This window comes from Amphiura filiformis, chromosome 17 (genome assembly GCF_039555335.1).
Source record: "Amphiura filiformis chromosome 17, Afil_fr2py, whole genome shotgun sequence".
Taxonomy (NCBI): domain Eukaryota; kingdom Metazoa; phylum Echinodermata; class Ophiuroidea; order Amphilepidida; family Amphiuridae; genus Amphiura; species Amphiura filiformis.
In genome coordinates, this window is record NC_092644.1 from 60,827,663 (window position 1) to 60,853,260 (window position 25,598).

Sequence of the window (25,598 nt, forward strand, 5' to 3'; positions counted from 1 at the left end):
AAACGGTTTTCAGTTTTGGTTTTCTTTACTCAAGGGCTTTAATTTGATATATAAAATGATGCGGTTTGATGGCAAATTTGAATTCACCTTTCTCACCTAGATCATGGTGAATATAAACTTCATTCACATGTTCAGGGTCAGTAAGCTTAAACTTTTTAATGTTATTGACGGGTTTATTAAAATAATTCGTAGACCAAACTTGCTATAAGCTAACGTACTAACGCTTTTATAATCGTATCATTCATTGCTACAAATAAATAAAACAACTGATAATTTCAAATGTATTTTATACTTCATCAAACTTACCATACACTTCGTCACTATCATCAAGACGTAAACATTACAAATTCACGTTGAAAATTGTGTATCACGGTCTTTCGAATTCAACCAATCAAACTTGAGAATCATCGCGGCCCTTTAAAAGTTGACCAATCAGCGAACAGAAGGCCTGGGACTTTTAAATTGACCTTTGAACCAAGGTCGTAGTTTCTTTTCCAGTCGTTACCGATGTCTGATGTTGTTTACACGATTGAGGGGAGTTTTACATATTTATTCTGCATTTCCTCGTTTTTTCCGCTTCAGCAAAGCAAATTTTGTAAAACGTAATAGTAGCAGTCATCAACTGGTGAGTGGTTTGGTACTAAACATGCTGCCATGGCTATTGACTTGGCAATAAACGTATAAATTGTTAATAATGCTGCTTGCATTTTCAATGCAATGCATGAATGGTCATGGTAGACGAATTCGGCAGCATTAGCATGCACTGTGCATGCATGATTGCAATTGTTAGTATGCAAAATCATGCATGCTGGTTATACTTTCTGCCTAGTACCTTTTAGACTTTCTAGTTGATCACCCCAATTAAAAAAAATCAGCGTATAGGATCCTGTACTATTTCTGGTGTGTGACGCGCAGCTAGCCTACTACGAGCACGAGCGTGGGCCTAGGCTAGCCGTTAAGGCATAGGACTGTGAACCCAAGGGTCAAGGATTCGAATCCCAGGTCCGGCTCTTTGTGTCCTTGAGCAAGACACTTCACTCTACTTGCTTAGTGCTTCGGAGGGCACTTTAAGCTGTCGGTTCCGTGTACATGCATATTTTTTCACATTAATGTAGTGTGCACGTTAAAGAACGTCACAGGCTATTCGAAAAGAGCAGGGGATCAGCCCGGTCATGTTGACTGTACTTCAAAATACACTCATCTACTCTAGGTTCCAGAGTAAAAAATAAGTACAGCTTGTCTGCAGGGGTGTCTATTCTTCCAGAAAATTGAAATTATTCCCTCACCGTGCACGGGCGCGGTTTCACATCCGTCCCTAGATTCTTCCCCATCTGAGATCCCCAAAAAATGGACCCAAAAGGGAAAATTTCAGGCAGGTTGCTATCTACATGTACTTTTCCTTATTTTCTTCCCTTCCCTGCCTGAATAGAGGTTTGTTGTCAGACCCAAAAACTTCTTTATACACTGTTAGGCTAAGTTGTGAGTTGTTCTCTTCTAATCTGTCTTCTCTAAAAACATCAAATTCTTTCATAGATGGTACAGTCTGGACACTGAACCATTGCATCTTGGACTAATGGTTCAAAGGGAAGACAGGCTGGCAAACACCTCTAGGCTCTTTATTATTTTCAGAGCTAGCTGTGATTTATTATATACAGGGTGCGAGAGTTCAGCTTTTTTGTTTTGATTTTCAGCTTTTTTTTGTACAGTACACTTACTCTGTACAAAAGTATCAGATCCTCCCAAATTGCAGCTTTTTGCTACATGTAGGTGTTTTTAGCTTTTTGCTAACTGTTTTCAGCCTTACAGCTCTTTTATATATGTGTTGACTCACATGCCCCTGATTTATAAAGCCTTAGAACTAAAATTCTTCTGTAGCAGAGTTCGGAGATTGCCACTGAACTATTGTATCTAGGCCTAGGGAAGGATACTCAAGGATTTGGATCTGAAGCTGAGGTTTAAACTAATTGGTGGTTCTGTCTTCCCTTAGAATCCCAAATGCTTCCCTAGCAGATGTCCAAACTAAGAAGAAAATTGATTTTGTGTGAAATAAGCAAAGCAGAGCTCCCTTAATTTTTGTATGCATTATTACCTATAGTATGACCACTAGTCACTATTGCCCAGGCAGGGAAGAATTACTGACCCAACTTTTCCCTGTTTTATGCTTAAGTCCATGGTTTCCCTCAAAATAATTATTTTTTGGATGGGAATGGGTAAAAGCCAAGGGACCACTACATGTATGCTAATTCTATGTACCCATTATAATTCTTCCCTAAATGACACTTGATGAATTCACCTACCCTGTAGAGCAGTCACTGCCAGCCAGTGACCATCTATTTCATTCCAAAAATAGCCATAAACATAATAATACATGTTCCAGTTATACATTTTCCCCCAAATTAGTTAATTTTATTTTTAATCTTCCTTGAATCCTGTTGACTTTCTTCTGTTTTTCCCCTCTATTTTTTTTCTATTTCAAAATGTAAAATTCTTCCCCCAAGGGGTAAAATTATTCCCTCCCCTTTGGGGGCGATTAACGGAAGAATAGACGCCCCTGCAAGTTGTCTGTACGCAGTGCGATAATACTCATACATATGAGGGAGGCACTTATAAGGAAGAAGAAGTAGAAGAGCTCAGCTCAGCATGCAAATGCAATGCCAATCCCCCTCGCGAGGCCCTCGGAGCCTCGGCCTCGGTCATCACGTCTAAAAGCAGGTCTTATTTCTTTGAATTTTGAAGCTAAAGAATGGTTGCACATTCAAATTTGTATTGTATTGCATTGTAATTTTAATTGTGTCCATGCTAAAATGTTTTATCCCGGGGGTCACTCCCATTGGGGCCTGTACACCATCCGCGATAATGAAAACGCAGCGTAAAAGGGTAGTTTTTTGTGGATACTGCAGCGTAACGCGCGTTTAGGGTGTCAAAAACATGAAATATTGGGAAAAAAGGGTAGCAAAATTGCAATTGCTAATACGCGGAAATGAAATTTAGGGTATGAAATTTGATGCAAGGAATAAAACCCCTGTTTAGGGTATTGTTTTAGCCAAGAGTTAAATCCTTGTTTAGGGTGCTTTTCAAAAGTTGATTATCGCGGATGGTGTACAGGCCACAATGGGAGTGACCCCCCGGGGTTTTATACACAACATGAACTCACATGTTTTCAAACAAATTCGCCGATAAAAGGTGATCAAAAAGCTCGGTCAAAACTATCGGAATATTACAAAAGTGCAGATCGTGTTGAGCTTTTTAAATTTAATACTTGCCGTACAAATGATCTTGGTGAAAATTTTGGCATAATTATGGTTTCAGGTTTAATGAACGCGTATTACTTGTTGGGAGATCAATTATACAAAATAATGCACACACGCTCATGTAGATGATGCGTCTATTTATGCACGAGCCCCGAAGGGGGGAGTGCACCCGGGAGTGCATTAGACGCATCAACATCAGCGCAATTTCTTGAGCAATTGAACAAGTAATAAGCGTTCATTTACCATTTCATACACAAGAAGCAAAAACATGTGATTTTGGCTGTTTTTATTTCAAACAAAATTATCACTAAAAATGTTGGAAAATAGAACCAAATATAAATGCATATCAAAATGAATCCAGCCTCCCATGATGCTAGCGCGTGCGAAAGCACTGCACGCAGTACACTGAGTGCACATCAGACACAATCAATGCATGGTTTGGAACTTTGTTTTCATCAGGGGTTTCACTAGCTTTTAAAGCAACATTTCAACAGGGGTGTGATTTGTCTGGATTTTCCAGATTTTTTGTGACCAAAATTTATGCAATTTTATTGATTTTCAGCCTGTTTTAGGGTATTTCACACTGTTTTTCTGGATTTTTTTACTATTTTCTGGATATTTCACAAGCTTTGAATCAGACTCCTGGTTTCAAAACTCGATAAATTAATAAAAAAATAATTACCGGTATGCTTAGATATATAATGCTTATCAACCACTAGTCGAAATAAAGTTTCATCTTCTCCTAAAAAAATACATTTGAGTACTTTCAGCATACAGCAGAACAGGGGTTTTATTGAAAATTTTCAGCAAAAATCTAGCGATCCATACCACCGATCATTGTGGGATGAAATCAAATGGCACCCTAGTTCATAAATATTCGGTCCCTTCAGCATGCATTGTCAGAAATGGCCAATTTTATTATTTTATATTTTTTTTACTTTTTTGCGATTCTTGATCCTGTTCCTTGTTCCCGTGGAACTCAAAAAACATGCCGAATCACCAACCTCAAATCGTGCATGTTATGGTTTATTATAGAGGGTTTCCGGGATCTTTTCCAACTTCCTGTTGGTTGACATGTGAGCTCCGTTATTCTTAAATTTGTACACTCATTAAAAAAGTCTGTTTGAGTAGTAAATGAGCTGCAGAAATTCAAATTTTTTGACCACAATGAAGGTGAAATTTCATTCTTTATAAGACAGTCATTTCAAGAAATGGGATGTCAATTATTAATTTATTGGTGCGTCAGTTATGAACAATGGTAAGTCACATTTGGTGACGCGATGTGCGTCTTGTCATATAGATGTATGACAGTCATCGGACAAATGATGCACTATTTCCGGGGGTCGTATAGTGCTTCATACAAGTGACGGGTGCATTATGGTGCAAGGAACATGTGATTACGTAATGTTATGGCAATTTGAAATAAGTACGATGAAGTAATGAGTAGGAGGGGCTTCTTCTTTGTCTTAGGTAATGTATTGTTCTCAAAAAAATCCCTGTTGCTCTACATACATGTATGGGGCCCTAGCTGAAATACAGCAAGATAGTAAATGTGATGTGTGACATTTTGTTTCAATCTATTAATCATAATTTATTCTGACATAATATAATGGCAGTAATGCTGCGTATTGCAGGATAGATACTTCCCTATACCGCTATAGTCTGAAAATGAAGCATGGTACAGGTTGCTTTATTAACCGCTACCAAGTTGACTTGAATTTAACTTGTAGCGATTCGCTGCTTTGGGCAAAGCAGTGGAGTGATCGATATCGGCTTGCTTGCATTTTCTGGTGCGACTGCACAGTGAAGCAAAATTATTGTCAAAGCAGCAAGCGGCATAAAAGTATGAAACCAGCAATGATTAGACTCTATGGTATTTAAAAAAAGTGCATTACGGTACAATTGTGTAAAAAGTGGTAATAAAAACATTGAGGGTGTCCTCCTCAGCAAATGGTACAATATGACTTTGAATTCGTACAGTGAAGACCTTGCAGCTTAACCCTAACACTGACAGGGCTCTTTGGTGCTAGGACAGGAAGAAAAAAAGCTTTAAAGGAAGAAAATGAACAAACAGCATGCCATCGGCATCATTCGGCGACCAGTAGCCACAGGTCTTTCACTGGCTCGGCTAACAAAACTGTGCATATATGACTTAAGGTGATACGTGATAGCATCATCGATCACAGCACTAAGAAACCCACCAGTCCCCAAATGACATCAGGTAAGTTTTATAGTGGTTCATTACTCATTGTGTGGAATGTTGTGAGAAATTTGTTATTTTTTCAGCTATATCAAACACACCTACACAAAAAACAACAGCATACACATCTTTGGGAATACTTACACTTCATACATCACCACCCACTCTCCTTGTATCACATGCATGTATTCACCTATCTTTCCTTGTTTAATATCCTTCATTCTGCATTTTTGAATAGGTTGGTCTGCTTATTTATTGTGATGCAAAATGTAGCAAATATAGCTTGTTTTTTTAATAAATTTGTCTATTTTATGATATTGTACAAACATGTATGTAGGCCTACATGCTGCGATGTCCAAAAAATATCAACATCTTAGTTAATGGCATCCCAGATATATGGTATTTTTCATCTTATTTATCACTAAACCAGCAAGGAAAGAGTAATCATATGTGGTTATAAAACTTTAATATAAGCACAGAAATACTTTTGTCTTTTGCAGATGTAAATCATGGCAAGCAAATGTACCATGGTGCTTGACACAGATGTTGGCACTGATGATGCAGTCGCGCTGTTGATGGCACTCTCTCAACCAAGTGTAGATCTAATTGGAGTGACCTGTGTCCATGGCAACACATCACTAGATAATGTCCTGGTGAATACTTTGAGAGTTCTCAAATTGTGCAACAGATTAGATGTGAGTTTCTTAATAGGTTTGTGCGAATGTGTCATCACATATATGCCATTTCGGTGTTTAAAATTAAGTTTGCATGTTCATTGATTTTGTCCGCTGTGGCATTCAGGACAAAAAAGATGTCACTGTAACAAGAGCAATCAGTGGGAGTAATTTAAAGATAGTTGATTACTAGACAAGTATTTTCAAGTCTGAAGCTGCAGGGACATGTATGTAACAGGGTAGAATGCTGATGGGAATCAGACCCTTTTTCAGAATATTCTTATTTACAATTATTTACAATAAGGAAGTTTGAAGTATTTTCTATTGACCATTTCTTAATGGTCCACTCTTTTCATGTTCTGTTTTCTGTCTTACATTGAGACGTACCATTGGAACAATATATTTCCAAATTTTGAGTTATATTGCTCCAACAGTTTTGATATTAACCTGAGAAGCAAAAATGTGAATAACAATGCCCCATAGGAAAGTACATGTACACTCCCGGAGTCCCCGTGTGGTTACCACAATTCACCAAATTTTTGTTCACACCATCTAAAACAAAACAGATAATAATTTGCAAGACTTTCATTAATATCAACTTTTCTTTTACCTATGTACTCACAGGTACCAGTCTACAAAGGTACAGCATGCCCTCTGATAAGTTCCAATAAAAGAACTGATGCCTCCTTTACCCATGGCAGTGATGGAATGGGCGGCATCCCTGATCCACACCCACCCAGTAGAGACCTCATCCAATCAGAGCATGCTGTCAACGCCCTCATACGCATGGCTAATGAGCACCCAGGAGAAATCAGTTTAGTTGCGATTGGTCCATTAACAAATCTAGCATTGGCTACAAAGATGGATCCAGAATTCAGCAAAAAGCTTAAAGAATTGGTCATCATGGGTGGAAATATTGAAGGTATGTGTTACTTTAGTTTATGTAGATCGGGGCTGAGTGTATAGCAAACATCATCAATTGGTGATACACATGAGAAATCACTGTGTCACAGTGAACACTTGTGAACCCTGTTTGCATGCACTTGCTAAATAGTCTGGAGATGTTATAAAATATAGCATATAAATGTCGACAGTGTACAGTCCACAGTGTAGGACTAGTCCACGCTCAGTGGTAAAAAGTTGAATGGTTCAATAATACTCAAAATGTGTGTCTCTGCAATGTGATAAAACTCAAATGTGTCTATCCATGTTTGCCATTATTTATAGGTAGTGGTGTATGGGGGAGGGGAGGGTGTTGTACAAATGTTTAGTTTAGTTTAGTTTTTATTTAGCATTGCAACATATACAAAAATACAGAAAAATGTTAAGACATCAAGTACAAAGCATCAAAATTTAACAACAATAATAAAATGTGCACAAACCACAAAATGCCATCCCAGATTGGAATGGCATACACGCCACAACACCAAAAGTTGCAAGGCAAGGATAGCCCATAAAAGCCTGGCTACGTATGCAGGCTTATTTCCAATGGGGTCCCAGAGACCATCCAATGATTATATAACCAACTGGAACCTGTCACTGTCTTAGGTTAAACCAGACCTCCTTTTATCCTTTGTTTTTCCTCAGATATAATTCTCATAGCCAAATTCAATAAGAATTTTAATGTCAGATTAAGGGGAATCAGAATTTGTTCTTGCAAATCTGTCTTGATTCCCCAATTCTTGCAGAATTCAAACCCACCCTTTTCAACTTCTGTTGATAGTAGTGACATCATTTGTTCAACAAATTGCCTTTGTTTCTATTTAGGAAGAGGAAATAGACCTGGAGCGGAATTCAATTTTTTTGTTGATCCTGAAGCTGCTTATATAACTCTACAAGAATACACATGTCCTATCACAGTTGTACCATGGGATACATGTGTGCGCAATGGACTGACATGGGTAAGTTATTAATCCTTGCAAAACAATGACATGTACGAAAATAAAAGCCATTTAGTCCCATTTACACAAATTAGTCATTCTGTGTAGGCAGGAGCAGCAAAAGCATTTAAAAATTGGGGGCGTATTTCTTTCTGATGCTACTGGGACATTTGCTTGCAAAGTGCCTGCATAATATTTACTTTCAGACAATTTTAGTGGCAAATGAAGATGAATTTGGCTAATTGATAGGCCAGTGTACGTGATTATGCAAGTTTACCCTATTTTGGTCAAAGACGCAATGTTTTCGGGCTAAAAAGGAAGATGGGACAGGAAAATTATTGCTTTATTTTTTCTTCTATTACTTAGGATTTTTAGGGGAGATGTCCCCTATTGAAAATTTTAGGGCGACACATCCCCCTGCTTCTGCTGCATATGGGTGTAGCTTAGAATTTAATTTCTACTAACCACTCAAATATTGCAAGATTCTGAATAGCTCTGAATGCATGGATACATTATAATTATACCCATGCTCACATGAAACTCATTCCATTGTTAGGCAGGAGCACATTAGAATGGTATTGGCCTATATAACATCATCAATAGAAATTTCAAAAATATTATTTGTTTTATTTACATCAGTTTAATGAAATGGGAAATAAGTATGAAAGTGCAAAAAAATGACCTGGGCATTTGTCATGACAAAAAGAAATCTTGAAATGGAAACCTTTGTACATCTTTTATAATAGTACTCTGTACAAAGTTGTGAAATCAATGAATTAGTCTAGCAACATTTAACAGTTGTCAAATATGTTATTCTATCTTCTGTCCCCTCTACAGGAGTGGTATGACCAATGGACATCAACAGATACAGTCAAAGGACACTTTGTACGAGACATTCTCAAACGAGGAATGACCAATGCAAGAACATTTTATAAACGTCATTTGGCCCCCATATTTGATCCCCTCACTATGGCTGTTGTGATAAATCGTAGCATAGTCAGTGAAACAAAAAGGTCGCCTGTACTAGTAGAGGTCAAAGGTGATGTCACAAGAGGTCAAATGGTACAAGTTGATGCCAGTTTTGTTGACCATCCCAAGAATGGCAGAGAGGTGGATATAGTACTCAAATGTGATGCAGATGGAATCAAAGAAATGCTGATGAAGGCAGTGGAATGATTTGATAACAACTTTTGTTTAATATAATCACATCATACAATGACACTCAGTATAATGAAATTCAAAAACTGGGCACCAGTCGTGCTCAAACTTTTATTCATCCAAGGAGGAGATATACTGAATGAATAATACAGGAAGTTCTGATATAAATCAAGTTTATGTTGGTGCTGATGAGTGTGAAATGAGTTATAACCAGTTGAAATCCATACACCCTATGGAAGACATGACCTTAATCTTCCACACACAGAGTGTGAATTTCAAATGGTATTTTGATTCTGACAGGGTAACTCAGTGCAATATAGGTTAAGGAAGCTCTCATGTGCCCCCCCCCACACTTTTTCTATTGGGGCCTGGCCCCCCACTTTAATCAAGCCCAGTGTGGGTCACATGTAAAAATAATCACTTCTCTATTCTAGACCAAAGAAAAAAAAACTTCAAGAAGGAAAACAAAAGACAGACAAAACATTGATTTTCAATCAAATGGCCTATCAAATAGCTTCAATTGGGCCTTCATTTTCCAAAAGTTTCTCACTTCTGAGGGTGGCACATCCCCCTCCGACTCCCCCCTGCGTCACGCAAGCGCTCCGGGATGTCCGCTTCATGGACATTAATTCAATTTTAAACAGTCATAAATTACTGGCCTCCCACTTTCAAAATCGTCCCGCCGCCCATGTGTACAAGCCAGTAGTATGTCCTCTGTGAATGGCTCATTTTGGCCCCATTCACAGAGGATATACAGATATACTTCTGGCTTGAAGTTTGAACAGGTTTGTGTGAAACAGAACACCAACACAGTAACCAGGACATCTAGAAACTACCAACTTTTGACTTTACATTTAATATTAAGGGTGGTCTTAACCCTGGAATTATGGAAACTTTCGGGCCTCATAACTGATAAATTGTTGGTCTAAAGTAATAAGCAAAGACTTGATGAATTCATCTGTGAGGTCAAATTTGAGCCAAAATACTTACTTTTGGAGAAAATCCAAAAAGTCCAAAAAAACCCATTTTTTAAAAATTAATTTTTAAAATGTAGATAAAAATATCTACGAAACCGTTTTTTATTTGTTTGAATTTTGACCAACTTTACCAAAAATTTGGGCGAAAATCAGGCTTTTTTTTGAAAATTGAGCATTTTTGACCATTTTTAGTGCAAATTTCTCAAAGTTGGTACAAATTTTTTTTAAAAATGTTTCCAGATATTTTATCTCGCTTTTTAAAAATTAATAAAAAAAAATTGGCCCAAGAATTTGGGCCAAAATCTTAATCAACTTTGGGAATAATCTTTTTTCATGGATATCTACTGAAAAATGTCATAAAAAGAGGATGCTAGGATCATAAAATACTCCTTTAAGCTAGAATATTAGTAAATTAAGCATTAAGTAGCCCTTTTTATTCTTATCACATGTTGTATTTAAAATTAATTTAAAAACAACACACAAAACCTGCACTGGTAGAGGCAAGTTCTCAAATACATAGTTTATGTTGGGATGGGGTAGCTACCCATATACTTATATGTTAATGAATGCGTATTACTTATTGGGAGAGAAATTAGACAAAATAATGCACGCGCGCTGATGTTGATGCCTCTAATGCACAAGCCCCGCAAGTGCATTATTTTGTCTAATTTCTCGAGTTTATTAATCTATTTCATACACGAGAAGAAAAAAACACATGATTTTTACTTTTTTATATAACAAATTATCACTAAAAATCAGAACCAAATATAAATGCATCAACCCGCCCGAAAAAATGAATCAATCCTATGCGCGCAAAACACTGCATAGTACGCGGAGTGCACAATAAACACAATCAATGCGTGTTTCATACTTTTCTAACAACTTTTCTGATTGGCTGCTTTGATATAGGAGTGTATGAACTATGTTTAAATGCCATGGACTGATGAAATCATGCAAAATGAGAAACTTGTTACTAAAACTGATTTTGAGATGGGCCAGAAAGTAGTATCTATGGTTTGTTGTCGTGTGCGACCTTGGTGTGTACGACATGAAAATATTCATATGTTGGGTACTGTAAATAGTGTAAATCCACAGAGCCATGTATAATAATTATATCCAGTGTTGGAGATAAAACTATTTTATTTACCTTGAATATAATAATAATCATTATTATACAGTTTTATGTGTAAATCCAATTTCCATGTGATTTTTATCAGATTTATAGTTGCTTGGTAATTGGTGGGAGTTGAAAATACAAAAATGATGACACATTTCATTTTGAATGACAAATATCTCGATATGCTTGATCATATGGACCTGTAAGTGTAAGCTTAATAATGAAATTCTGTAGCACAAAGTGTGGAATAAATTGAACTTTAAAAGTTAGAATTACATGAAAGTCTGGCTCTGTAGTTTGTTTTACATACTTGCTAGTGTTTGAAATAAGAGACAGTCAGAACCCCCACTGCTGATAACATTGACGGCAAGGCAGTAACTTTTTTAGATTAGGCCAGGATTCAAAATCATAGGAAAATTGTGCTTGGTCTTTGCTATGATATAAGCCTTGGAAAAATATAACCACAAAGTTCATTCTTTTTCGTGTGTATAAATGCTTATACCAATTTTTACTTTGATGTGGTAGTGAAGTTTATGTGTTGATGCAACTGTTTCGCGCACACATTTACATATTTTTAAGCATGTGCTTGTGTATGCCAGCAATTTGAGCAAATGCTAGCGACTTGAAGCTGCGCCAAATGAAATGCGCCCTGTCATCACTGCCACATCAGGGTGCAAACTGGTAGTATCTATTTGTTTGTTTTGTGAATGACTTTCCCTGCCAATAAAATGTTCCTTGATGAATTTGGCAACGGTGCTCTGATGCAGTTCAGATGGGAAATGTTTGCATGCTTTGGCTATAATACAGGTATGTGGTGGTTTGATAACATTTTTCATGTTTCTCTGTCCATCCCAAGATCTTCCTAGTTCCTTTGCCATTCCCGAAAAATATGTGCATTTAACATTAACCAATTTCGGCTAAATTATATACAATTTCTGTCAAAATGGACAGCAAGATTGTATAGACCACTTGACATCATTGTTTATCAACAAAGGCGAGGGACTGGTCTATTGATATGCTTGAACGAACCACTACGCTGTTCAATGGCTTTCTTGTACTATATATGAAATGTGGTGGTGATTTAAAATGCATGTGCCCTGAGCAAATTACATGTATGATGTGTATGCACACTGCAGGGCAAAGAACAATGGAAATTGCCATAATTTGTGGGCATGCTGCTGGGCAATGATGTCACATGTCAAGTGGTCTATATTAAGACTTGAAGCAGTGAAACAACCAAGTCAAAAGTGCCCCTGCCCAGCTTTAAATATTTTTTGCATCTACTAGTATAGCCAATCTTTTCACCACCCTACCAAAACCAGACATCTTACCCATATGTTGACTGATCAACAAACATGACAACAAGTTAGTTGACCCATAAGGTGCAGGTACTTCTTGTATGCACTCGTTGATAGTCATCGCATATCCAGAACTCCGACAAATTAATAATTATGCTTTAATGAAGTTAACATTCGTTTGCCTCTTTTTGTCAGTCACAAGTAGCCATGGCAACTAAATACACCATGGTCCTGGATACAGATGTTGGTGTGGATGATGCAGTCGCACTCTTGATGGCACTTTCTCAACCGAGTGTAGATCTAATAGGAGTTACCTGCGTCCATGGAAACACATCGCTAGACAATGTCTTGGTGAATACTTTGAGGGTGCTAAAAGTCAGCAATCGCTTAGAGGTGAGTTGCATTTTATTATTTATGATTTGACAAACAAATGTTAAGCAAGCATGTATAGCCTGGCTACCAAACACAATTTGCTCATACTAGCTTGTTTTGGCATCTTCTAGTTTTGTTTTTGATGGATTTTAATCCTCAAGACAACTAATTTGAATTGTTTATAGAAGACGAACAATTTGAGTCTATTTTTATGAAAATCTGAGCATTTTTCAGGCTTTCACCCATATTGAAACATTATGTTTTAATGGATCCAAGTGTGTGAAAATATTGTATCCAAAACATAATGATAAAATTGGATGCTTTACATCCAATATTTATTGGTCTCAATATGAGTTTTAAAATATTGGACTCGACTGCGTCTCGTCCAATATTTTAAAACTCGTAGCTCAACCAATAAATATGGACTCAATTGATCCAATTTTATATCAAAATTGTGACCTTCAACCTTTCTGCTTATAAGAACTCCAAAAGGTATGTCTGTGATTACCACCATGTTTTCAACAACAAAAGTTCATTAACCTGTCCTATGACATGGCTCTTGGTGCTGCCCTAACTGAAAGCTAGCCCAGATAGTGCAGTTCATGTTCAATGATTCTACAAAATAGGAAATATTAGTGGCCACTAAAATGACTTTAGCACCCTCTGCGGTTACTGAAACAACTATGTGAAAAACTCATATCAATCATATTTGTTAACCTTTTCAGATCCCAGTCTTCAAAGGAGCTTCCTCTCCTCTCATTGGTCAAAATACAACAGATGAAGGTCACTTTCACCATGGCAATGATGGAATGGGTGGTGTCACTGATCCAGACCCACCCAGTAGAGACCTCATCCAATCAGAGCATGCAGTCAACGCCCTCATACGAATGGCTAATGAGCGCCCAGGAGAAATCACTTTAGTTGCGATTGGTCCATTAACAAATCTAGCATTGGCTACAAAGATGGATCCAGAATTCAGCAAGAAACTTAAAGAATTGGTCATCATGGGTGGAAATACTGAAGGTAGGAGACTTGTTAACTTTATGTAAAAGCAAAACGATTATAATCCATTTAAAATTGATATGTGGCTATTGGTCATCTCATCTTTGTGTTTGGTGGTTAGCAGACTTCATACTCATTCAAGTCATGATAGAAGATAGTATCCTTTTCAGTATTTATTTCAGAAGTTATACAGAATGCACTTGCTGTTGAAGCTATTTTTGGTAGACTACCGTAAACGTTCACCTAATGGCGCTATGGGCTTCCTTGATATAACTGGAATTTTAGACACAAACTAAAAGTGCCCTCCCATGAAAATCCCAACAGCAAATAAGGGCACATACCCTTAATTCTTGTCGGGATTTTAGAGGAGGGAGCTCTCTATTTGTACATGAAATTTACTCCAAGGCCAAGGAGCCCAGGTGCGCCATTAGGCGAACGTTTATGGTATGACATGGTGAAGTGACTGTTAATTCACCATCTTAGAGTGACGTTAAAATTGATCATTGCCAGGTCAACTGGTTCGGAACCAAAATGATCACAACACTAAAGTCCATGGGTTGCAAACAGGTGTGCAAACCAAGCTTGAACCAGTAACTAAGGTAAGACATATTTACTACGATGGCAAATTGGACAGCACACATTAGTTAAGTTATTGTTACAAAAGCTATACACAATATTTTAATTTTCTGATTTCAAAATCATGGGTAGGGGTATTTTTATGGAGGCAACTACCTTTAAACTCTGAAATACTGTCCTTGACCCTTCCTCTTTCTTGAAGAAAGGAACTTTTTATTGTGGCATCATACTGAACCTCACTTTTACATATTTTTTGTTTTAAGGAAGGGGAAGCAAGTGGCCTGGGGCTGAATATAATTTCCGAATCGATCCTGAAGCTGCGCAAATAGTTCTACATGAATACCAGTGTAACATCATGATAATGCCTTGGGAATCATGCCTTAATAATGCACTAACATGGGTAAGGTATAGTATAAGCATAGAAAAAGAACTGTACATGTATATTAAGTTTTGTTTGTTTTGATTTTTATTTGATTTTTATTTTTTTCAACTATTCTTCTACTATATTTTAATATAAATGTATTTACTCTTACCTCAGGAATTTCATGACAACTGGCTGTCAACAGACACAGTTAAAGGCCGCTTTCTCCGCGACATCCTCAAACATGCCACACACCATCTCAGGGTCATACGAAAAAGACCAGTCTCAAATCTAGCCGACGCTTCAGCCATGGCAGTCACTGTCAACCGCAGCATGATAACAGAGATGATTAAGTCACATGTGACCATTGAGCTTAATGGACAGAATACAAGGGGTCAAATGGTACAGGTCAACACTGGGTGGCGTGATGTACTACCCGGTGAAGGACGAGAGGTTGAGATTGTGTTGAAGTATGATAAAGATGATATGATGAATATGCTTATGAAAACGGTAGAATAAATAGCATAAATGACATGGCTTGGTTATTCACTTGTTGAGAGCTAAAGGTATAGGTAGTTGTAAGTTCAGTGTCAGAGATGTGCCATAAAGTGAGGTCATAGGCCTATAAAATGTTACACTGGATCAGACTAGTCCTTAAACACTGCAAAAGTTCCAAGTAAAACTATGCAGTGATGCTGAGCTCTCATCCGAGCTCAGGCCCCAGTTTCATGATGTCAAAATACTAAGAGACTTGTTTCTGACTAGAAAACATTTGCTATCTTGTATTTAGGCATCAAGATTCAATGGATTCAACATTTATTCTACCGTTTCTGGACTTTCATAACACAGTAAGCACCTCTACCAACATAAGCCTAGTGACTGTATAATACAAAGCATCATGTGTAGGATATGGGAAAAATCTAGTCACAAAATTGGGGCTAGTATCCATTTCAAGGGCTGAAAAAGTTACTACAGTATTAAGGATGTTTTACTCAGGTCATGGATCATATTTTTTTAAATAAATATCATACTTTTTATAATGCAAGTTTTACATGTCCAGAAAATTATGAGAGTAATTTAGATACAATTAAGCAGAGTAACTTTTTTTGTGTCTAAATAAATGTAGGTATCTAAGTAGCACCTGTGGAACATTTGTGACGTGTCATGTCAAAAGGAGACACTTTTGGGCAGGTTATCAATTTTGAGGTTTTTACATATCTTAAATATAGAGATATTTTGCTCCACAACACCGTTTTCCCCAATGAAATCGGACATTCCTAAGCGAAGATATTGAGTTCGTAAGTTATGATATTATAAAATTGGAAATTGAGATATCGGCCTTTAAAAATAATATTGACAGTGTTGAGAGTAGGAATTACCTTGAAAAATGTCTCAAAAAATACAAGATGCCAGTTATATTCCTGTCTGAAACTATCAGACAATATTTTAAACATTAATAACATCACAAATTCGCAACAAACCCAAATTGTGAAAAAATCACCGCGGGGCAGACTTTTGGCTTTTTCTCCATTTACGATGCTGCCCAAAAGTGTCTCCTTTTGATATGACACGTCACATTTATCAAAGCATTTGACATATTTCACTGCTACTACTACAGTAAAAATTCCAATTGAATGAACACAGCTGCCAACAGCTGTATGCGATCTGACCGTATGTCGCATATTTCAAACTTCAAAGTACAATGTGAACACACAACCATGGTAAATAATGAAAATACTAACCAATCATGAGTAAGTTGGCATGGTTGGATTCACTTCCGTGTAACACACCCACAGGTGTTCATCACACAGTGTATGCCGAAAATCATCATGCTGTTGACAGGTGTGTTCATTCAATTGAATTTTCCACTGTAGGATATATCCAGTGACATAGCCAAGGTGACATGATAAAGGGGACACCCCTCTACTACCGCCCGCTGTAGGATGCTGGCCACGATTGCTAAGACTTTGTTGCCAATTTTTGACCATTTTTATCAAATGTTGCCCTTGAATTTTACAGATGTCAATGTTTGCCCCTTTGCCTGTGCATCTTGAAAGAAAAGTCATGCTATGCCACTGTTTATATCACATGAGGTTTGTCAATTAATAGAACCAGAACAAAGCAATAATAGTTGATATAGTATTATGAAGAAGGTGAATAAATTATACTTCAGAGGTACAGAAATTTCTTAACAAAGTTGAGTTTGATACATTTGTCTATATATTGATAATTAGTTTGATTTTCAATCCTTGTCCATTTGAAATCTTCTCAGTTAAAAGGGCATTTCGTGATCCACAGCCTCATCCCCCCACTTTTCTCCAAAAAAGTTGAGATTTTTATACTACTGGTAATTAACCTCTGCAGATTTATTCGTTTAGCAAAAATATCGTCAAATTTGAATTTCATTCTGGTATACCAGAACGAAATTACAACAGTGGCCTATGGAGCAGTGTAATACACATAATCATGCATAACTCGCAAACGCAAAATCGGAATCAACTGAAATTTTGGGAATAAACTTTTGTCGTGGATATCTACTGGAAAATGTCATAAAAAGAGGATGCTAGGATCACGAAATCCTCCTTTAAATTTGTCCTCTAACATGCTACTTGAATACACTCTGAAGTGTGTACTATATACATATATTAGCACAATTCATCATGCCATAAACAACTGCAGAGTAGCCATCAGAGCCTCTTATTGAAGCAGTATTAATAAAATAGATTTGTATTTCTTTTACATAAAATGTTACTTTTCACTGTCAGATGTGCTCCCTTTTAATTTTAAATGTCTCATATTTTTTAATTGAATTGCAATTATCTTTTTATATGTCACCTATGATTTTGGCAGTTTGTAGCAAAGGATATTACTATTGAAGTGAGTGTTTAATCTACAATCTGTTTAAATGACTTTGGTTATTATTTTGAAACCTGATTTTTTTTGGCATATTTGCAATTACTTGTATGTCCCAACAAATTGGAATTGGCAATTTTTTTGCGCTTGTAAGAAAACAGTATTTCTTTAAATACAAATTGGAGGCATATGAAATCAACCAGGTTACGTCTTACGTCTATCCTTGTCGGTAGGTATCTCTTCATCAGAAGCAACATCACCACTTTGATAAGCATGCTTGAGTGGATGCGCTGTATTACTATTTCATTGTTTTAATTTTGTCCCCTCGCTGCCTTGAAGCCTTCTACGGTGGCGGCCTCAACAGCTGATCGTGGAAGATTATTCCACAATGGAATGGTGGAGGAAAAAATGTGTCCCCAGGTTTTTCCAGGGGAGGGGTAAAAGCCATGCAGGTTAAAGAAAAATTTGCTCTGGGTTGAGGACTGCCTGTCCCAAGTTCAGCTGAAAGTGCCTTTCCAAGGAAGCAGTCTGCCTCTGCCACAGCCCTCTCCTAATTCAACTTTCACCTTTAGTCGCATTGTACATAGTTAAACAGGATTGACATATTCCATTTGCCTTTGTTTTTCAGTCACCAGTAGCCATGGCAACTAAATACACCATGGTCCTTGATACAGATGTTGGTGTGGATGATGCAGTTGCACTCTTGATGGTGCTCTCTCAACCAAATGTGGATCTAATAGGAGTTACCTGTGTCCATGGAAACACATCACTAGACAATGTCTTGATGAATACTTTGAGAGTGTTGAAAGTTGGCAATCGCTTAGATGTAAGTCATATTCTATTATTGATGATTCAACAAACACAAATTTTAAACAACACTTTATATTATGATCAAGCATGTATAGAGTTTTGGAGTTACTGTATTCAAGCAAATGTTTGCCAGGACTGTGAACTCAATCCAATATCAGTATGGAGGAACAACTGGTAGATGATACAAGGTACAAGACCAGAAAGCAGATACAGACAAGCATCAGATTTGTAGACCTTGGTTATTAAAGTTTTTGACAGTAAAAGGAAATGTACTTCTATGTGTACAGCTATATCAAAAGGATGCTTTTGTCGGCTGCTCATAATCTTATCAACACTTTTTTATCATTTTATAACCTTTTCAGATCCCAGTCTTCAAAGGTACCTCCTCTCCTCTCATTGGTCAAAACACTACTGATCATGGTCACTATCACCATGGCAATGATGGAATGGGTGGAGTCCCTGATCCAGACCCACCCAGTAGAGACCTCATCCAATCAGAGCATGCTGTCAACGCCCTCATACGCTTGGCTAATAAGCACCCAGGAGAAATCAGTTTAGTTGCGATTGGTCCATTAACAAATCTAGCATTGGCTACAAAGATGGATCCAGAATTCAGCAAGAAGCTTAAAGAATTGGTCATCATGGGAGGGAATGTTGAAGGTAGGAAACCTATTAACTAAAGATTATAATCCATTTAAAATTAGCATGTGGCTGTACTCATCTCATCTTGTGTTTTGTGTTGGCAGTTGCTTCAGACGTTATTTCAAAAGTCATAAACTGTGCACAAAAAGTATCTGTACACTTAAAACAAAAGGAATGTACCAAACCTAAATTACCAGATAAAGTAGTCAAACGATGGGGGATTTTGTTCGGCATATTTTGATACCTTATTTGGCACGATGCGACTGTATTTCCCTAAGTTATATTGATTTGAATGAAAAAACACTGGCAATATGACATACAATGGTATATAGATAACACACATTGGTGAAGTCATCTTTGGTATAAAGCACACACTGGTTTTCCATGTATGATAGCACACATTGGTATCGATAACACACATTGATGAAGTCTCAGGTAGATAGCACATGTATAATTGGTGACGTTAATCTTTGGTAGATAGCACATATTGGTGAAGTTATATAGCTCACATTGGAGAAGTTATCTTAGGTAGATAGCACACTTTAGTGAAGTTATCATAAGTAGATAGCACATATTGGTAAAGTTTATCTTAGGTAGATAGCACATATTGGTGAAATTATCTTAGGTAGATAGCACATATTGGTGAAGTTATCTTAGGTAGATAGCACATATTGGTGAAGTTATCTTAGGTAGATAGCACATATTGCTAAACTTTATCTCAGGTAGATAGCACATACAATGTATTGGTGAAGTCGTCTTAGGCACATCTAGATATCACACATTGGTGAAGACATCTTTCGTAGATTGCAAACGTAGGTGAAATCATCTTAAATCATCTTAGCACTCGCATACACACCCCCACACATTGGTGTTCGTCATTTCAGGCAGATAGCACACAATGGTGCAATTACCTTGGCAGCACACATATTGGTGCAGTTACCAAGTGGGGCCACTCTCATTGACAGGAGGGTATCATCCGTGAACAAAGATTCACATAAAAAGGGTAATGTTCAAGATCAACACAGTGTATGTAACATGAATAGCCAGGGTATCGAAAACAAATTCAAGAAAAGGGTACCTTGCTAATCACTCATACATGTTTTGAATCTTTAGAGACAAAAGTTATATGAAATCAGGTGAATTTTTTGACCTTTTGAGTAAGTGCTTTTTCCGTTGTGTATAATGCAGAGTTTAGAGGCAAGAAAATTGATTGGGAGTAAGATAATGGCAATACTTGTTTAGAATATAGGAATGACACTTGCCATACTTGTTTATGGATATATTTTCAGTTCAATGCTTATATGTGTTTATGGTGCTTTTGAAAGTCCATATTCACTGATAATACCCCCTTGTCAATGTCATTTAGTACCCCCCTACCCTGGGTGCAGTTACCTTGGTATATATAGTACCGTACGTAAAGTTTGTAGAAAGCTCACATTGGTTAAGGGCTCATATTGAAATACCCTACCACGTTTTCACACAGAAAGAAGGCAGGATTCCCCTCGCTAAGCGCACGCCTCAGGAAAGCTTGGTCATAAAACGGATGGATTATATGCATCAGTGATACACCCTGCCCAGGATTTTAACAAAAGAAGGCTAGCACAGGAAAGCTGCAGGATGGCGCACACCTTCCTGTGTAAGGGAATTTCAATATGAGCCCTAAGATATATTGTTACAAGGGCTTAAACACAATGTCTTTAATCTGTGATATCAAACTCATGGGTCAGGATATTTTCATGAATGCAGCTGGCCTTCACCACTGTTAAACTGTCTTTGACCCTCTCTGCAGCATGGTACTAACCCTGTTTTTATTTTATATTTCTGTTTTCAGGAAGGGGAAGCAAGTGGCCTGGGGCTGAATATAATTTCCGAATGGATCCTGAGGCTGCCCAAATAGTTCTACATGAATACCAGTGTAACATCATGATAATGCCTTGGGAATCATGCCATAACAATGCATTAACATGGGTAAGGTATAAGCATAGATGTAACTGTAAATGTGACCTGCTACATCGGAACATGGCAGTTCTATATATATCGTGACATGTACTTTCTTTCATGAGATCCAGCTCAAAATATTTCAAATCCATCATAATCTCATATTGCTAAGTCTGCACATGTGAGATTCCAAATTGAAAAAAAAAGGACATTTTGTTTCAGTATCATATAGCCTGTGTACATTATACCAGGTAACACAGGGACAGTGTCCATGTTCAGGGAACTTCTGGATCACAAAAGTGACTGGTACATAGGGAATGCATGAAACTGTACATATCACACAAGACAGCTGCAAGCTGAATAGGGAACATATGACTGGCACATCCTTCCTCACAGTATAAAGTTATGACAATATCGTGAAGTCAGCCATCACATGACCAGCACAGAATAGTTAACCAGTGGCTCCAAAGATAATAAGATCATATGGATGTAAGCCCCATGGTACCACACACAGTGTCATCGCCCCGATATCTTCATAGCAGAAATCGCCATGGTAGATTGAATCCACCGCCACACATGGCCATTTTGTTCCGATCTGTTTAATAGTTTTGAGACGCATAATGGACCGAAGGACATCCGACTAAGACCAGTGGCGTACCGTGGCCGCCCCAACCCCGAGGGGCTGAAGAAAATTAAATTTTGCCGCCCCCTTCCTCAACAGCCCGAAAAGGTTGACCCAATTTTTTTCTCGGTCGTTTGAAAAAGTGAAGAGCAAAAAAAAAAAAAAAGGTTTCAGGCGCATGCGCCCTAAAAGCAGCACATTTTCATGTATAGTACCATTTTTTCAAAATTGTTCATGCTTTTTCAAATTTTTCCGCCCTTTTTTATTTACTAATTCTTTTAGTAGGCATGTCACAGTGGCTGCACAATACTTCTGCCACACTGTGCATACAAGCATAACAATAAATTGAAAAGCGCGCGCATGAAAGTTGTTCAATTTTGGCGAACATCCACGCCGAAAAATTAATTTCCTCATATGTGCTATTTATCACAATTGTTTGAATTTTTGATATATGGTGTGTGAAACCTTTCTGTGACTACCATCGGGTTTTTAAAAAATAAATATTGCTTCGTTTAAGAGCTACTACCTATTTTTATAGATTGTTGAAGATCCCTCATAAATTAATAAATATAGGCCTTTTGAAAAATCAAGATCTACCACCATTTAGCTGAAATACTAATCTTTCTAAGCATGTAAATTATTTCCGTCGACAACGAATGGCACACTTGAGGAAAACGATTTGAAACAAAACATTTTTTAAGTGAGTTTAAAGGGAGCAATATTCTTAACCACAATAGCTCTAAGCCATTGTGTGTGTCCAAGGCCACACCATTTTTGTATACGCGGTATAATACAGGGGCTGTTCCGTTTACCGTTTCTCTTCCCATGTTAATCCAGATATTAAAATGTTAATTTAAAGTTTCATTGCAAATGAATTTTTATTTTTACTTTTCGGATTTGGCTTTGAGCAATGGTGACACATACCATATTTACAGAAAAAATGAAAATTCTATTCCAGACAATCAAAATGCCAGAGTTTTTTTTTTGTATTATATTAAAGTAATTAACTGCAGATTCTTTACTCAACATCATAACAGGTTCATACTTGACAAATTCATGATGAATGAAAAGACTTTCATTAAACATCGAAAAAAACCAAAATTGCTCATGCCTAATTTACATAATAATACATAATTAGCTGTAATAAGCTAATTTGCATAATTGATTACTTTTTGTGTATTTGTTGTTATCAATTGAAAGAACTTTGTATACATATATTTGTGAAAAAAACCGCACCCTGATATCATGTACGGTTTTCTTTTGGCATCAATTTTGCATATTAATTAGCTGAACTTAGTCATTTTTTCAACTTTCATTTGTCTGCAGATTGGCCGGAATTGCTAAAATAGTATATTTGGTTAATTTATTATAATTATTCAATGATAGATTTTTAAATTTTGTTTTCTTTGACGAAGTTAAAAAAGATAGGCAATTAACCTGTGATACTTAAATTAACGTTGCTTTTTCAAGCAAGTGTCAAATAAACCTTCAAAATCTCGAAATGTGCCAATTTTGTCATTATAGCAATTTGTGGCAGATTTTCATTCCATTTATGAGCATCTTAAAATTGACACTACGTCACAATGCATTGACCGATTTCAATTCGGTTTTTTGATTTTTGATGCTTTAATACAGGTCATTCATGTAGAAACATTAAATAACATGTTTCTGCTGCCCTTATTTTTGAGGTGATATACCTACTTTTAGTGCCGCCCTTTCGCTTTTTGCCGCCCTGTTTTTGCCGCCCTGTTTTTGCCGCCTTCTTCTTCCGCCGCCTTCATTTTGGCCGCCTCTGCTTTTCCCGGGGCCGGCGCCTAAAGCCCCCCCCAAAATATGCGCATGAAGGCTACTGACAATAGCCCGGTGACTGACCTCGCTGTGTGTGAGTGAACATGGTACGCCATGGGTCATCTGCTTATATATTCAAGTGCAAGGAACCACATCTGGTTTCTTTAGACGAAATCACGGGAGATATTCATCATTTTCTATCCCGGTATCCAAAGATTTTCGTCTGAATATCAAAATCGTGCATTGGCACATTCACATGTATCGATCCCGGGTATTGATTTTAGTATCTCTGCTGTACCAAGTAATTATTAGCCAGGCGATGTTGGTGTGCCACAGCTCTCGTAAGAATCAGTTGTGTGACATAAGTTAACTTTTCTGTTACTATATTTTAATAAACATTTAATGTATTTACTCTTATTTCAGGAATTCCATGACAAATGGCTGTCAACAGACACAGCTAAAGGCCGCTTCCTCCGTGACATCCTCAAACATGCCGCGCATCATTCTAGAGTCATACGAAAAAGATCAGTGTCTCAAATATGCGACGCTTCAGCCATGGCAGTGACTGTCAACCGCAACATGATAACGGAGATGATTAAGTCACATGTGACCATTGAGCTTAATGGACAGAACACAAGGGGTCAAATGGTACAGGTCAACACTGGGTGGCGTGATGTACTACCCGGTGAAGGACGAGAGGTTGAGATTGTGTTGAAGTATGATAAAGATGTTATGATGAACATGCTTATGAAAACTGTTGAATAAATGGCGTATATTTACTATAATCTAACCAAAGACACAGGTAGAGGCTAGAAAAGAAATTTGTAATCAAATGCAGCTGTTAAGTTAGATTTGGTTGTATTTGGTTGTTCAGTCATCGAGAACCAATTGTATAAGCGCATATATAAATCTATGTTTGTATGTAGTTGTAAATCCAGTTTCTGGTATGTGTCAAAAAATAAGGTCGCACACCTATAAAATATCACATTGTGTCGAGCATAGTTAAACACTGCAAAAAGTAGGCAAAACTATATCTCATCTGTTTTCAGGCCCCAGTTTTATTTAGGGATGGGTTATTCAATTTATTTTCCTACACGTTTAACGCATCAGTGATGCGTGCATTTAACATATTAACACGCATTGATCAAGCCCCTCTGGCGGCAAGATTTCATGAATATACGATAGGTGTGGTGCACCTCACAAAACCGGAATTTCTAACAGAATATGTTAGTACCAATGGCGCCGTACATAAGGTAAAATTCGCGAAGTCAACGGCCCAAACATGTCAGAAACTATGCATTATTTCGACGTATTAGTGTTAAATAATGAATGTTTTGAGGAAGTTTCATGTAAATTATTAAGGTCATCTTCAGATTTTGTTACTTTCAACTGTTGATTATATATTAGCATTGAAGAATGGAAAATTGAAGGTTGAAAATGACTTGCGTGTTACACGTTTACCACAATTGCTAAACGTTTAACGAATCGTGCGTGCGTTTAACATGAATTTGTTAACACAAAATTTGTGATAACACAAAATGCTTTTCAAGTCCCAAGCATATAGGCTATATTATACATTATTTAAAAAACACAAAATCCTGTTAACACAAACTAAAATTTGAGTTAACAAGGTTCCACTGTATTGCTTCTGACTAGAAAATCGCAGGTAAAACACATTTGCTATCTTGCATTTATGACAGTGCCCCTTTGAGGGGCCTGAAAACTGAATCAAAATCAAAATTAAATCACAGTGAAAAGATCTGGGCATTAAGTTTCAATGGATTCAACATTTATTCTACAGTTTCTGGACTTTCATAACACATTAAGTACCCTCTTAAATGATACACTGCCGACGCTGGACATTAGGAGGAAGATAGTACTTTACAGTATAGGTAACTTGTATATCATTGTACCTAGTGACTGTGTTTGGATATTGGGAATACTAGTCACTAAATTGGTACTGGTATCCATTTCAAGGGCTGAAAAAGTTTCTGCAATACTCGACATCATAAATCATATATTTTTATTAATATGTAATATCAAAGACTGCATTTTAATGTATGCATATTTTTACTTGTA

At 37.1% G+C, this 25,598-nt stretch overlaps 2 protein-coding genes across 6 annotated transcripts in view; one reads left to right on the forward strand and one right to left on the reverse strand.

Moving 5' to 3' along the window:
* The window catches only part of LOC140137336 (abnormal spindle-like microcephaly-associated protein homolog), a 31,263-nt gene extending 30,884 nt beyond the window's left edge, over positions 1 to 379 (reverse strand). Inside the window, 1 exon segment of the mRNA XM_072158979.1 lies at positions 307 to 379. The gene's annotated coding sequence lies outside the window, so the exon portion shown is untranslated.
* Positions 380 to 508: 129 nt separating this feature from the next.
* The window catches only part of LOC140138104 (inosine-uridine preferring nucleoside hydrolase-like), a 34,658-nt gene continuing 9,568 nt past the window's right edge, over positions 509 to 25,598 (forward strand). Inside the window, exons 1-5 of one of the 5 annotated variants that reach the window (XM_072159995.1) lie at positions 509 to 625; positions 18,348 to 18,545; positions 18,892 to 19,189; positions 21,003 to 21,139; positions 23,943 to 24,527. In XM_072159995.1, the coding sequence (XP_072016096.1) occupies positions 515 to 625; positions 18,348 to 18,545; positions 18,892 to 19,189; positions 21,003 to 21,139; positions 23,943 to 24,284 (1,086 nt within the window). In that variant the 5' untranslated portion in view covers positions 509 to 514 and the 3' untranslated portion in view covers positions 24,285 to 24,527. Of the gene's footprint in view, positions 626 to 5,930; positions 6,147 to 6,749; positions 7,048 to 7,892; positions 8,027 to 8,842; positions 10,169 to 12,750; positions 12,949 to 13,652; positions 13,951 to 14,768; positions 14,906 to 15,043; positions 16,022 to 18,347; positions 18,546 to 18,891; positions 19,190 to 21,002; positions 21,140 to 23,942; positions 24,528 to 25,598 lie in introns of those variants that run through there. The other 4 variants (XM_072159996.1, XM_072159998.1, XM_072159999.1 and 1 more) reach the window with 4 other exon arrangements.